General features: G+C 41.1%; 2 protein-coding genes and 1 long non-coding RNA gene across 4 annotated transcripts; 1 reads left to right on the top strand and 2 right to left on the bottom strand.

Moving 5' to 3' along the window:
* Positions 1 to 555: 555 nt before the first annotated feature.
* On the top strand, positions 556 to 1,648 carry LOC136430327 (uncharacterized). The gene is made up of 2 exons (XR_010754888.1): positions 556 to 746; positions 1,089 to 1,648. It is a non-coding gene; the product is annotated as an uncharacterized lncRNA (long non-coding RNA).
* LOC136430326 (flavin reductase (NADPH)-like) lies at positions 1,397 to 15,002 on the bottom strand. 2 transcript variants are annotated; one of them, XM_066420830.1, is made up of 8 exons: positions 14,635 to 15,002; positions 4,856 to 4,951; positions 4,418 to 4,521; positions 3,834 to 3,915; positions 3,067 to 3,186; positions 2,744 to 2,911; positions 2,413 to 2,494; positions 1,397 to 2,275 (listed from the first exon to the last, which is right to left on the bottom strand). In XM_066420830.1, exons 2-8 carry the CDS (start codon positions 4,890 to 4,892, stop codon positions 2,200 to 2,202), a joined length of 669 nt encoding a protein of 222 aa, XP_066276927.1. In that variant the 5' UTR covers positions 4,893 to 4,951; positions 14,635 to 15,002; the 3' UTR covers positions 1,397 to 2,199. The 2 variants fall into 2 exon arrangements, with proteins under 2 accessions (XP_066276927.1, XP_066276928.1); XM_066420831.1 differs by lacking the exon at positions 14,635 to 15,002 and adding an exon at positions 7,457 to 7,656.
* On the bottom strand, positions 11,807 to 13,779 carry LOC136430324 (transmembrane protein 121B-like). The gene has a single exon (XM_066420828.1). The coding sequence runs from the start codon at positions 13,561 to 13,563 to the stop codon at positions 12,556 to 12,558; it is 1,008 nt and encodes a 335-aa protein (XP_066276925.1). The 5' UTR covers positions 13,564 to 13,779; the 3' UTR covers positions 11,807 to 12,555.
* Positions 15,003 to 15,141: the final 139 nt, after the last annotated feature.

The raw sequence follows: 15,141 nt of genomic DNA, 5'->3' as shown, positions 1-15,141 counted from the left end.
TGAACCAGATGTGGTGAGAGGCAGAAGGCGCAGACCACTACACCACAGGGACACCCCCAGCTCCACTGTGACCACCAACGAAAGGCGTCGGCGAGTCAAGCTGACAGATGAGTCCATCCATGTCGGACTCCCAAAGTACACAGCCTTACGAAGTTCACGGGATTTTCTTATTACTAACGTTGCACATACTGCTTTGAGTTTTGACGTTAATAATAAACTTTGCTGTTCACCGTGTTGTTTGTAACGTTGTAATTATAATCTTTAGACGTTAGACGTTAGACGTTAAAATGATGGCCGAGAAAGGAGTCATAGCGAAATTACATCAATGACACACATGTCATAATCAATTGATAGATGGCATAAGACGTCATCAAACATATCAAGATTCAATCACTGACCACGCCACCTGCTAGATTTACCAGAATAAACGAGATGCCTCCAACTATTGACTGAAAAATGACACGCGGTATCAAGCGTACGTGTGCCTCCGTGTTGCTTTGCGCGTGCCGTACTTTCATAACCCATATATGCTAACCTCTCTATGCCCCCCCCCCCCCCAAGCTTCCCGGCACACTATGACAACAACGTGGACTGTACATGGACCCTGCCTCCCCGTGATGGGACGACCGGCGTCACCGTCACCTTCACCGAGTTCATGCTGGAGCACGTGGAGGAACACGAGCTGGGGCAGTACACAGGCTGCATCTACGACTTCGTGGAGATCTTCGACGGCCCGAATCGACTCGGTTAGTCCACGGAAGTTCACCAGACTACTGAATGATTTGAAAAGATTTGGAACAGCTTCAAACTAAACACCGTCTCTTGAGTGTTGGGGCGGAAATCGGCATGCTTTTGGTCATATATTTACTATCAGATTAGCTTTGTCCCGTATTTTAATTCATCCTATATTTTTCAAAGAAAAAGGACTGCTCTGCAAATCTTTAACGACTTAGACATGAATCTAAATCACCAGTTTTAGGTACGATTCTAACGTTACATGTGTCACTTCTATCTGAGTTGTATGCGCACAAGCGTTTTATTGACTAGGTCAACATTTAATCTTTTTTAACTGTCCCCTCTCCCCGTAGGCCGGTGGTGTGGTGATAAGGGTCCAGACCCAGTCACCTCCGCTAACGGACTCAAGGTCCGCTTCAAGACGGACGCCCATACAGTGGACTCGGGATTCAAGTTCTCCTACCAGTACAGCACCTAATTATGCAGGTAATAACAGGTGTTTTCTGCAATATCATTTGCAGCGTCGTAAGATCTGTTTTACTCAAAATCTGGGGCAATGAAGGAAGTTCATATATGGTTGCATAGCTTCAGCATAATGCCCAAAAAGTAAAAAAGACGATACATATATACCTATATAGATTATGAGATTCAGTTGTAAGTATTCTTCAGCAAATGCAGTTTTAATAGAGTGTATTGCATACTATAATCAACAACAACAAAATAGCAAAGCTATGACAAAATTATATCTATTAATTGAAACGTTTATGAACCTAACTCGTTTAGTTATTAGTTTTATTTTCTATTGCTGAGGTGAATTACCCCAGGTGAACCAAGCTTTGACCATGGCTAGTTTGCTGATGTTTGATCCTGTCCGATGGAGGTTTATGAGATATCAAACGATGGAATATATAACCACTTAATATCTTGGTGTTCCTGTGTGTGTCCTTCACTGATATTTTTATCAGGTTCTAGTCGATTGAATGATGTTCTTGGAAACATCCCTCTCATTACTGCAAATGTATGTAAAAAGTCAATATTCCATACAGAAGCATCACATTTACATTTCCTATTCAATGTTCATTAGAATTCAATATTCCATGTTAAAGTAAAGCGTTTCAAAATAAATTACTATTACCAAGGTGTGATTTTGAATTCAACATGCCATTCAGCCATTGAAACAAAACCTTTACCCAAGGCATGTCCATACTGTGCGTTTAAGTTCAGTACTTGTGCGTTGGAAGTCCATATTCAATTTAGCTTTAGTAAGGAATGGATCAGTAAAGATCATGGGGGTTGGGAAGAAATGGTTTTACAATATGTTTGGTTCTCCAATGCAAAATTCATTTTCCCTATACCCACAGTCTTTCCTGGTCCATCCCTAATGGCTACTAGGCAAGGCTTGGCACATCTTGGACAGGCAACTTGAAATAACCTGACCAGATGAGGGTCAGATTGGACACTCCGCTATTTCTTAGGAACAGCGATGACAGCCACACACTTCTTCACCCATTCCTCTGACGAGATGGTTGACAGCATGAACCTGGAGAGGTAGAGGTAGTGAGAACAAAACTATTTTGTGGTATCAGTAATTATCAATCGTACACTACTAAAGTATTGATATCACTTGAAAACTGTTAAGCAGGATGAATGAATTGAACTGTTTGGAAAAGAACTGACCTGGCCACATCCGCACGGCACATCCCTCGCATCCCCTCCCTGTCATGTACCTGCTCACCTTCCTCAGTTCGGAACTCCATGTCTAGGAAATACAACAAAGTCAATGTTGCCTTTTCAATGGTGACGCATGGTTTGGGATACTAGACCCTGTTCATTTCTTCGGGGCCTGAAGTCAAACCTCCTTCCAACCACCACTACCCCAGCCCCACCCAAAAGGACGTGGAGAGCTCGTTACATGCATATAGATAGAACAGCAACACTGCTGTTTAAATCATGCATGTACAGTATAAATTTTGCAATCGATGAAAATTAGGAACCAGCTGAATCGTACCAGTCACCGGTCCTGTTAAAAGATGCGGGGCCTTAACAGCAGTAAAGTCGATGTCATCACACCCCTGAAGGTACTGCTCCGTCTCTGCTAAATTTTGAAAGATTCGTCCTGTCAACAAAGGCTTGAAAACCCAGCGCAGCAGAAAAGGCGGTGGGTCTTTCGGGTCATCTGAAACAATGACAAAGATAAGAATGTTACGGGATGGACCGTATTTGTTGCCATAACATACAACCATTTCGTTACCAATGTCAAGAACCACGTGCTGCATTGTATGAAAATATCAATTGCTGACAAAAATTACAATAAGAAGAAAAAACATGTACCAGTGAGGTACCAGGACGACACAAAGACCAGCCGCCTGATGCTGTTCTTCCTCATGGCGGAAACAATCACCTTCATGGAGTCGGTGTACAAGGTGACTGTTGACCATGGAGCGCTCTTACCTACAAAAGGCAAGAAACTGTGTTATAAGAAACATGGACACAAGGAAGATGCCTGGTGTTTCAACTGTTAACGTTATTCTTGATTATCTATAACCTCGTCCCGTTGTGTCTGCGCATGCCTTCAGCTACACCATCTTCATAAAGTATAATGCATAACCGGGATGGGAAACTTAGACGCACTTATTTTAAAGGTAAGGTAAAACAGTCATCCTCAATTGAGGTGAAGCATGATGTGTGTTTTCAAGTAGCTGATGGTAGTGCAATGCGGCTTCGCTGCGGCTCGCGTTTTTGACCAAGCTCACCGGGTCACCCCTAGCTGACGTTACTCTTCTTGATTTTAAAACTGGCAAATGGCACTACTGTATCTTCCGTAGGCAGATGTTGTGCGGAGAGCAAGGTTGATTACAGCAAAGATGACCCAATTTACGGTCTTCTTATAGACTACTTCACTTCGCTTCACTTCACTTTGTCAGTCCAGTTTGCCTCCTACATATAGGAAGTCATACACATATATCCAACATTTCTACACATCTCCTGTTTGCAACTGATGGCAAACTCCCCTCTTATTTCTTTCAGTTTGCCCATTGCTAAACTAAGCTAGACTAGACTACACTATTGTTACTTTCCCAAGGTAGATATCTACATACTTCCCAGGCAGGATAGGACAGCATCCTTGTCCTGTAGATGTGGTTCTATCGACTCAGGAGAGGAGAAGTCGATCTTCTCAATCTGTGGATGATGAAAAGAAAAAAAAAGAGTCTGTGACATTAGCAAGGCACCAGCTGCCAAATAATGATCAACTATAGAATGCTTATTAGATTCTCATACAACAGCAAACTTCAACAACCGTTATCTAATATGCTTATACCAGTTGTTTACCATAAGCATGATACATACAAACAGTGGCATGATAAGCGATACAATACGATGATAGGCTAGGACAATAACCAACATCCATGAAAGCTGTGTTAAAAAAATGCATCACCTCTGTTACACAATCAACAATACAAAGTAGTCCATTGAGTACGTTGTAAAATTATGACCATACAAGGCTAGGACTTGACACCCAGCTGATTTCAACTGAAAGCAAACGTTCCATCTGCTCTACTGCAATCTAACTTGAACTTGACAAGTACTAGTTCCAACACTGAGATGTACTAAGCATGTGCTAAATGCATGTTATACGCTTGTCTAATTTGAAGAAATGTGCATATATGAGCCGAATGCAAACCTTGAAGTCCTTTTCGGGGACCAGATCTTTCATCTTGTCTGGGTTCCTGACCAGAGCAGTGACGTCATGACCCAGGGCAAGGGCCTGTTGTACAACCTCAACACCTGCAGAACAACATTGCAAGCACTATAACAAATTGCAGTTTGAAATACAACGTATTTTTATTTCTTTATAAATTTCTTTGGGGCAAACTATCTAACTATTCTGGAGCATTGAACATTCTTTTCTATCTTACAGTTTATATCTAATATTTGAGATCCAATAGAATATATTTTTTGTAAATAAAACACCAACATCGGGGGTGTAAAAGCAGTCGGGACAATCACTGGGTGGACGTACATATTGCATATGTATCAATAGTCTGTATCTGTATTTGTCTGTATCTATATAGCAGGTATAACCGCCATTCGGCGTAACACACCAGCTTATCTAACATACCTGTAGGACCAGTGGCCCCAAACACTGCCAGTTTCATGGTGCACGTGATCAGACGCGCCTGTCAGTCAAACGTCGGGTAGGGGATTGTCACTTCCTCTATTCAATGGAAAAATATAGAGAACAAAATGAAGAGAAATGTATCATGCAAGGCAAGAAGCACGTGGTACTAGTTTTTTATTTTTTTATTTTTTTATTTATTAAACAACAGAAGAATAAACAGGACACAGAGGTGATGTACTCTAGCTAAAGCTAATATTAAACATCACCTCTGGAAAAAAAAATACAAGTTACATAGACAAGTACAATAGCAATGAGAAACAGCAATTGGGTCGTCCAATACAAACAAGCTAACAAACAAACAAACAATGAATATATCAATATACCTGAACTAAGTTTTAAAACGTCTGCTTGTCAAAATATAGTGCTGAGTCAAGCCTAAAATGTTACAGTTGAAATCATACGAAACAAAGGATGAACCTCTTAATAATAAATAAATGAAGGCTTGATCAGACAAAGTATTGATATCAAGAATAGGGGCTAAAAGGTTCCGTAGGTTGCCCAGAAGGTTGAGTCTTTGTTGATTGTATATAGGGCAGTACAAAAGATAATGAGCAACGCTTTCGCTTCGACATCCGCAAGTGCAGGCTGGACTTGTTGCTAAGTTGCGTGTAAATAAACTTAGGTTAAGACTGCACGTGCCGGTGCGAAGGCGTGTGAGGAGGGCGCAAGTGTACCGGGGGCCATGACTAAAATGTGAATAGAAAGAGGGACGTACTAATTTCAATAGATGTTTTTTAAACAACGAAAGATTTAAGGATCGAACAGCTATACCAAGACCGTTCCAATGATGCGTTGCATAAGGAATAAAAGACTTTTGATATCGAGTTGTAGAGCAGAGCGGTATCCTTAGATTAAGTTTGTTACGAAGATTATAAGAAGTAGAAATGGAGACTTCAGGAGGGATCAAATCCTTAAGATACTGGCGAGTATGGCCATGGACAATTTTGTAGAACATGATTAGAGAGTGAACGTGACGACGATCCGAAAGTTTTTCCCAACCTAATTCAGAAAGTAGCGAAGAATACGAAGACCCTCTTACAGCCCCTGAGACTGCAAGCGCGCATTCGTATTGGACACGTTCTAATCGCTGGGAATCATATAAAGTACATCCATGCCAAATAATGTCAGCATATTCAAGGAGAGGACGAATAAAGGATTTATAAATAACATCAAGTACTGTTCGTGATAATCTGAATTTCAATTTGTTAAGAGTGGACACTCGTTTGGACGCCTTGCCAATCATATGAGAAAGTGGGGTTTCCCATGACAAGGTGGACGTAAGAAAAGTCCCTATATGCTTGTGGGTTTTGACTGATTTGATAACACAGTTATCAAGAAGAAGAGGGGGGTGGTCGGGAGGATTTGATTTCTTAGAAAAACACATTTCTTCAGTCTTTAAAGGGTTTAGGTTCATAAGCCATGTTGAAGACCAAAATGATATCTTCCTAAGATCAGTATTGAGTCGATCAGCTGTAACGTTAGGATCTTCCACAATGTCCAATAATGAACTATCGTCAGCAAATAAAAACTAGTTGAATAGTAACTACTTTTCTTATAGCCCTGTCACACTTTTGCACAGTGTTAGACATATAGGACTGTCACATCTTTGCGTTGTTTCCTTCTTTTACGTATGTACAAAAATGGCCGCAAATTCAACTTGACTACCAGACCTAAAACGTTTGCCCTGATGGCCATCTCTCACAGAGTTAACACGGCCGTCATAAGTACGGCAGTGAATTCCTAGTTATTTGCAGGTCTTCTGAACTGGGTCATCGTTGAAGAATGCATGACATGTGGCCGCTTGTACTTTGCCCTCATGGCACTTGTACAGAGTGGCCGAGATAATGGACAACCATCATTACCAACTGTGTGATAAATGGCCGGAGAAATTTGAGTTCCAATATGGTATCAACGGAACAAATATCATGTGTACTTTAATCATAGTGCTGCGCTTAACGAGTTGGTAGCAATGACTCTTTAAAGTTGGGTATCCTGTTTTTTCTGGTCCCCTTCAGTACGAACTAATAAGATGACGTAAGATCTTGCAAGGTTGTCGCAACGATCCAACCTTGGCGCAATCGTGCTGACAAGTACACGCCAACTATGATATATATATATATGGCAGTACGTTGACGAACTAGTGCACCAGTACATGACGCTGTGTGAAAGTTTATCCAGTACGACTTAATCGTTCGCACGCGAATGGCAATGGACCAAAACCTCAGATTGGTCGAAGAAGCAGTCAAGATCTCTGCACGGATGGTCATGATTACCGAGGACTTCCATTAATATCCCTAAACGTACTCTGAAGTCACATCCATTGCACGTTGGTTTAGTACATACGAGTATACGTCTTAAAGCTAGCATTTTATCCGCTGGATGCCTCGTTGAACAAGACCGCAACTGGCGTGCAAAAATAGCAGAACGAGCTGAAAAAAGATCAAAAGCGGTAAAGACATAAGCCTTATCCGTACATCGGCCTGGGGATTAACAAAAGAAGAATGGATGTGGCAGGGATTCTAACCTGTTAACAACTCTCACCTTGCACTTTCCGAACTGTTCGAGACGCAGACACCACACTGCCAATGACCCGCGACAACAGGTTCCTATACCACGTGAGTGTTTTTCTGGGTCACGGACTTATGTCACAGGGCGAATTAGGAATTCACCTTTCTGGACATGCTGATACTAACGAGGCAAGGTCCAAGTTGTAGCAACGAAAGGTGTCGGTGAGTCAAGCTGACACTGTAATCAAATGAGTCCATCCTAGTCGGACTGCCATTTGAACTAGGACAAATACACAGCCTCACGAAGTTCACGGAATGTTCTAATTACTACACAAACTGCTTTGAGTTTTGACTTTAACAATAAAATTTGCTGTTCACCGCCCTGTTGTTTGTAAAATTGTTATTCTTTGAATCTACCAGCCCAGACCCAGGTCATCTGCGAGCGATGCGGGCGAGCATGCCTCTCCAGGATAGGACTGTTCAGACTTGATTATTTAACACATTTATTTAGTTAGTATTAGTAAAACATGCCAAAACACGAAGTAAGTAAAAAAGTTGTGCTAGTGATTTTTTGTAAGAGTAACTCTCAGTAATCACTAGTAATAAATTTTTAAATCCCTTACTAGTGATTTAATGAGCTAGCATGCCTCTAACTCATAAAATCACTAGTAAGAGATTATTTAAATCCCTTACTAGTGATTTAATGAGCTAACATGCCTCTAACTCATTAAATCACTAGTAAGGAATCATTTAAATCCATTACTAGTGATTTAATGAGCTAGCATGCCTCTAACTCATAAAATCACTAGTAAGAGATTATTTAAATCCCTTTCTAGTGATTCAATGAGCTAGCATGCCTCTAACTCATAAAATCACTACTAAAGGAATAATTAAATCCCTTTCTAGTGATTTAATGAGCTAGCATGCCTCTAACTCATAAAATCACTAGTAAGAGGTTATCTAAATCCCTTACTAGTGATTTAATGAGCTAGCATGCCTCTAACTCATAAAATCACTAGTAAGGAATCATTTAAATCCCTTACTAGTGATTTAATGAGCTAGCATGCCTCTAACTCATAGAATCACTAGTAAGGAATCATTTAAATCCCTTACTAGTGATTAAATGAGCTAGCATGCCTCTAACTCATTAAATCACTAGTAAGGAATTATTTAAATCCTTTACTAGTGATTTAATGAGCTAGCATGCCTCTAACTCATAAAATCACTAGTAAGGAATCATTTAAATCCATTACTAGTGATTTAATGAGCTAGCATGCTTCTAACTCATAAAATCACTAGTAAGAGATTTTTCGATTCTCTTATAGTGATTTAATGTGCTAAACCCTGTGCGGCTGGGCCAGCTGAAAGTATTACACGGTCGTCGTCGCCACGGACCAGATTCAATTACACCTCACAGCCCTGAGCTGCCATATGGGCCTCATGTGTTACCATTGGTACGCACGAGAGGAGGCCCAAACGTGTCCATCACGTAAGTCTCCAGGGAATGTACTAACGATACGTCTTCCGTCGTCTCGTCATCTTCTTCGTCACCCCGCCAGCAAGATCCATTACAGAAGGAACGCTAACATCCCCGCCTTCCTTACAATCCCATATGCTGTTTTTATAAGTGCCGTACACAAATACTCGTCAGGGTACAATCCACAATATGGGTGAAAATAGGCTTAAATTTGCCGGTGTTCTCAATATGATATGACACACAGGGGATGTCGTCATACTAGTGCGGGCGACACAGATGAAGGACATCAGCCGATCGCAAAAGTAAGCAAAACACATGTCTGTCGTGTCTCCTCCACAAGTGACATGATTAATTAACGGTTCGATTTAACGCAACATGAGATGAGATGGCAAACCAGGATAAGAAGTCAGTACACCATTGTCTAGGAACAGATGTTGGAACGTAATCCTGTTTACAAGAAAGCCAACATTTTTCAACTAGAGCAGTAAGGGAAGAATATCAATGTCATTCGGGTATGCTGAAGTCTTGGTTGATTAGAACTTAAACAAACTTCTCCGAATATATCAGCTGTAAACTTTATTTCAACCACATTGAACGTTATCCACTGGAAAATTGTCCCGTGTGTAATGGATTTAACGTTGACTGAAGTGATAGTGTATGTAAATCTCAAGTTAACAGTTACTATTCATCTATTTGTTTTACATGCAGTAGTGTATTTTCGTTTTCTTGTCGAGTGAGGTCATAACTGGTCAACGATATGAGCCGATCGCAGAAGTACGTAGCGGGGGTCGGGGCGAGGGCGGCCTCGTTCGTGAGACTTGAAAGAAAAGAAGTTCAAAAACCCAGGTAAACCGCCTCAAAACGTCCTCTTTCTGTTACTTACCAGTGGGAAAAGAAAGAAACGGTAATGTAAAGAGTGTAGTTGCACTTGTTCAGATTATGCTTTGACTAGCAGCGATATGGCTCCTTGGTAATAGATAACCGTATCGTTAGTACATTCCCAGACTTACGTGATGGACACGTTTGGGCCTCCTCTCGTGCGTACCAAAGGTAACACATGAGGCCCATATGGCAGCTCAGGGCTGTGAGGTGTGATTGAATCTGGTCCGTGGCGACGACGACCGTGTAATACTTTCAGCTGGCCCAGCCGTACAGGGTTTAGCACATTAAATCACTACAAGAGAATTGAAAAATCTCTTACTAGTGATTTTATGAGTTAGAAGCATGCTAGCTCATTTAATCACTAGTAATGGATTTAAATGATTCCTTACTAGTGATTTTATGAGTTAGAGGCATGCTAGCTCATTAAATCACTAGTAAGGGATTTAAATATTCTGTTATAGTGATTTAATGAGTTAGAGGCATGCTAGCTCATTAAATCACTAGTAAGGGATTTAAAGATTCTGTTATAGTGATTTAATGAGTTAGAGGCATGCTAGCTCATTTAATCACTAGTAAGGGATTTAAAGATTCTGTTATAGTGATTTAATGAGTTAGAGGCATGCTAGCTCATTTAATCACTAGTAAGGGATTTAAAGATTCTGTTATAGTGATTTAATGAGTTAGAGGCATGCTAGCTCATTAAATCACTAGTAAGGGTTTTAAAGATTCTGTTATAGTGATTTAATGTGTTATAGGCATGCTAGCTCATTAAATCACTAGTAAGGGATTTAAAGATTCTGTTATAGTGATTTAATGAGTTAGAGGCATGCTAGCTCATTTAATCACTAGTAAGGGATTTAAAGATTCTGTTATAGTGATTTAATGAGTTAGAGGCATGCTAGCTCATTTAATCACTAGTAAGGGATGTAAAGATTGTGTTATAGTGATTTAATGAGTTAGAGGCATGCTAGCTCATTAAATCACTAGTAAGGGATTTAAAGATTCTGTTATAGTGATTTAATGAGTTAAAGGCATGCTAGCTCATCAAATCACTAGTAAGGGATTTAATATTCTTTCTAGTAATTTAATGAGTTGGGATGCGCTGCCAATTGTTAACACAGGTAAATGCGGTTAACACGTGAATTGACTGAAATACTTTTCTGAACTAAATAAATGTGCTAAATAGCTAGAGCTGACTGTTCAGCCATCAGAGGGCCTGCCCTTCCCACTAATCCTCGACGACGGGGAATAAGCCAGAGACATTCTTTGTAATTCTTTCTTAACTATGCTAGGGTGCCATAGCCATTGCTTTGTAAGTTAATGTTAACAGTAGTTCGCTTTCAAAGATCTTATTGTCTGCGACATGTTCTCCCTGGTTTGTTCTAAGAAATGCGTGTAGGCGCGGGCACTATTTCCTTAGCCTGGGTACCAACCTACGTAGTAACCACTGGCTCAATCGATTCGCCTGGTTAGCAAGCCAAACGATTGAGCCAGTGGTTGCAACGGAGGATGGTACCCTGCTCATTATTAGACGTTGGCTAAAGGTAATGACCCAGGAAGAAATAATGATACCCGTGTACAGGGGGTCAGGGGTGTACATGTCTTCCTGGCTAGTTCATCCGCTGACCATCACCATATTTGGGTACGGTCAATGGATGACCCATTACATATATGATGACATGTGACAACCCCTGCATGGTATACACAGGAAAGCATATCAATATTGTCTAGACGTTAGAGATTCCTCCATTGAGCCCATTCTCATAATATTATATATACTACGCACTCTTGTAACGGGTAGATTAGCCTTATGGAACTGTAGTTATGTTCTAGTAGATGCCATACTTTGTACCTTGTAATATATAAAGTTATTACGACGGAAATGCGGTATGGTGACTAAGTTAGAGAAATAATTTACTTTCTCAGAAATACATATGTAGGTGGTCAGAATGAAGAAAAGGAGAGGGAAACGAAATGAACGATTCAGTCTAGAGAAGAGCAAGAATACAAATCCACCTCATCAAATGTAGCGACTTCTGCTTCTTTACTTCACACAATCATCATGTACTTTATCTGTCTGATGATCATGATGTTCACATTTGCTTACATATGTCACGACTCACAAGTATGAAACTGGTATCATTTACTACCGAGGTAAAATGTGACGTTACCGCTCACAGTACAATTACGTTTGTCACATGTATTGTATGAAATTCATAGCATGGAACACGTTGGAACCTCATTGAAAATTAAAATTATGGTCTGATTTGCGCAATTTGCATATTGTCATATGAATCTTTTATTCTATACATACGAAACCTAACATACCAAAAATCATAAAAAATCCATTCGCAATTTCCCTTCCCAATACTGCATACTTCTTGTGAGGGGATTTGGTCAGGTTATAAGTTATCGTTCAGGAGAAAAGTCCACATTAAAAGTTATTGCAACAAAAATGCAATATATATATATATATATATTAGCTACATCCTTTAAACGGTATCATACAAACTTTCTCTCAGTTTCAGTTGCAGTACTGCTACAGATGTGCACAGGCAACAGTCGTTTAAAAAAACGCTAAATGAGAACGAACTTGCCAGTAAAATAGGAGGCTTCAGTTTTGGTGACATTGCGGCAAAATCGGGTGACACACGGGTGCGTTTCACATATTTTGGGTTTATTTGGAAAGCCTTAAAAATTGTGTTCCACTTTATATAAACTAAAAACGTCTTTAAGTAGACAACTCAATAACATTCATTTGCTGATAGTAGATTTCACACGGAAGAATGCGCTTCTATTGGTAATTTGCTTGCTTCCGACTCAGCCCCTCCATCTTGGAGCTCCATGGCCTCCTCTGGCGCACACTTCTCCTTGTGCGGCTCGATCTGATCAGGGTGGAACGTGCCGTCACACTCCGAGCACTTCCGGGGTCCGTGCGGGCCCAGGTTTTCCCAGATGTCCTTGAACCCCATGATCAGCAGCATGACGTTCTTAATGAGGAACACGGACACGTCTTGGTTGTAGATATTCCACAGGAGCAGCCTGATGACCAGGAAGGGAATGTTCACTAATAGCATGAAGAGGAGGGAGTAGAGCACTCCGAAATTTACCGAGGCGACTTCACCATCAGACCTGTTCTTCCTCAGTTCGAAGAGGGCGACTGTAGGGAGGAAGAAGACGATGCACGCGAAGGAAAGGATGGCATTCTCCAGGTCAAAGGTTAAGATGACCCGCGATTCCTCCACAAACAGAATATCCAGTAACTCTAGAGAGTCCAGGATGTCGAAGGTTACCCCTAGGGCGAGCCTGTCCACGTAATTTTTCCTGTTGCTGTGCGGCTTGGCGTCGTGGTGACCGTACAGGAGCAGGAGGAACAAGGGGGCAGACAAGGCTAGTGTCGTCTTGAGCGCGTTCGGGCCGAACCAGTCGTGGTCGATGAGTTTGGCGGCGATCTCCCACTTGAAGATGATGGCGACCCTGGGCACGTACAGACAGGCGTACACAAACCACGAGATGAAGGCGAACGGCAGCTCGTCACGGGTCCGGGCGGCGCCTGGCGACATCCACGTCTGTCTGAAGTATCGGTACGATGTTATGAGCGCGTACAACCACAGACAGACCACCACGACGTCCGCAGCGATCCAACCTAGCCAGTTCAAGTTCAGGTAGAAGGCCAGACAATAGTCGAGCAGGGCGCCTTGGCACACAAGAACCAACACGCACATCACACGGGCGGGGATGTTGCCGAAACGAGCACAAATGAGATTTGTAACCTTTCCCATCGTTGAACAAACTCTTAAATCCACCAAAAGGCCTCAAAATGTCACCTAACCAAAGCGATGGTGTTCTTTGTTTCTATCCGCCAAAATATATGTACAACCCGGAAGTGGTTGAGCTTTTGACCTTTTTTCCCGCCAGTGGTCTCGCACCAAAGTATTGTCTCGTACCAAAGTTTCGTGTAATGAAATTTCGAGCGGAATGCAGATCTTGCATGTAAATCACACCACAACTGTGAAAGAAAAACGGAAACACATAATTTGCTTGTGTCTGTAGATGCTAAATGATACTGCCAACATTTCTGCTCCGTAACGCCTTGGCGAAAATATCAAAAGGACCCGTGCCCTGAAGTAGCTCGTGCTTGTGATAAGTTAGTATTGCGTGATGACAATTAGGATATTAGACCACACTGATTTTATGGATTACATCGATATCCTCTCGACACCCCAAATCTGACACAAGATCGCGAAAAAGAGAAATATTGAGAGCGAGAAAATATGCCTAACTTTTTAAACCTACGTGATCAGTTGCCAAAAATTATTCTACTCACAGAACATGGTATACAAAGAAAACTACATCCTTTACTCCTGTTCTTTCAGAAGTCAGGTCCTTTGTTTCAGTATATTCCACGTATTTGCTCCTTTTCTAAAAATGATTTACAGCATTGTCGTACATTCTTACCTGTACTTCTTGTGGTATAGAAATAGTACTGCCAGAAAATCAAAGCGCGCCGGGCATCGAACGATATCGATACCATTTGCTTCCCCCAACATCTGCTTGGAGATTACAATATTCCCAAACCTCCGGATGGGTTCCTGTCTATGGGAGGTCTTGGACTGAAAAGCCACAAAATTTCTTCATCGTCGAAAAACGTGGTTTAAGAACTGCAACATTGACGGCTACAGATATGCCTCATTGGCCAGCACTATGAATGACATGATGAGGCTAAAATGATACAACCGGGTGAATTGCAATACAGCTGGTTTGAAAAACTGCACCGATTCGTCTGATCATCATATTTTTATCACATCGTGTATGCTAGATTCTATTGCATTGTATAAAGAATTTTAACATACCGTTTTAGAGTGACTCAGAACCGAGAAACTGTCCCAAGGAAATGAAAGTCTTCGGAGTAAATACGCTGTTTGTAGGTACACCGTATGGGTCGGTGTGAATCACAAGGAATGCAGCAGAGCAGGTTCGACAAGAAAAGGCAAACATCCTTAAAAACTCTGTCAAATGGAGCATAAGTTCCTCTTCTTGGTTTTCTTAAACCATAGATTTTGAAACAATGATGCGCGAGCAGATGTTATCCATAAAATCACGTCAGTGTGAACTTATGAAAATGACGATTACGAGTTTCTTATGAAACAAAGATTCAGACAGTCGTTGCCATGACCCTTCTTAAGTCAAATGTTGTCTTTTTAGTTAACAAGGATCACCTCATACAGTAAAACACGAAGTAAAACACGAGAAGAAAGTTTCGTGTGTGATTTTGTCAATATGTGATTTAATATATAGACAGCGTATATGATTATCTCAATATAGGAGTATTCATAATCAGAGATATCGTTATAAGTTGT

Source organism: Branchiostoma lanceolatum, chromosome 3 (assembly GCF_035083965.1).
Source record: "Branchiostoma lanceolatum isolate klBraLanc5 chromosome 3, klBraLanc5.hap2, whole genome shotgun sequence".
NCBI classification, from domain to species: domain Eukaryota; kingdom Metazoa; phylum Chordata; class Leptocardii; order Amphioxiformes; family Branchiostomatidae; genus Branchiostoma; species Branchiostoma lanceolatum.
This window is presented reverse-complemented; position numbering and strand designations above follow the sequence as displayed.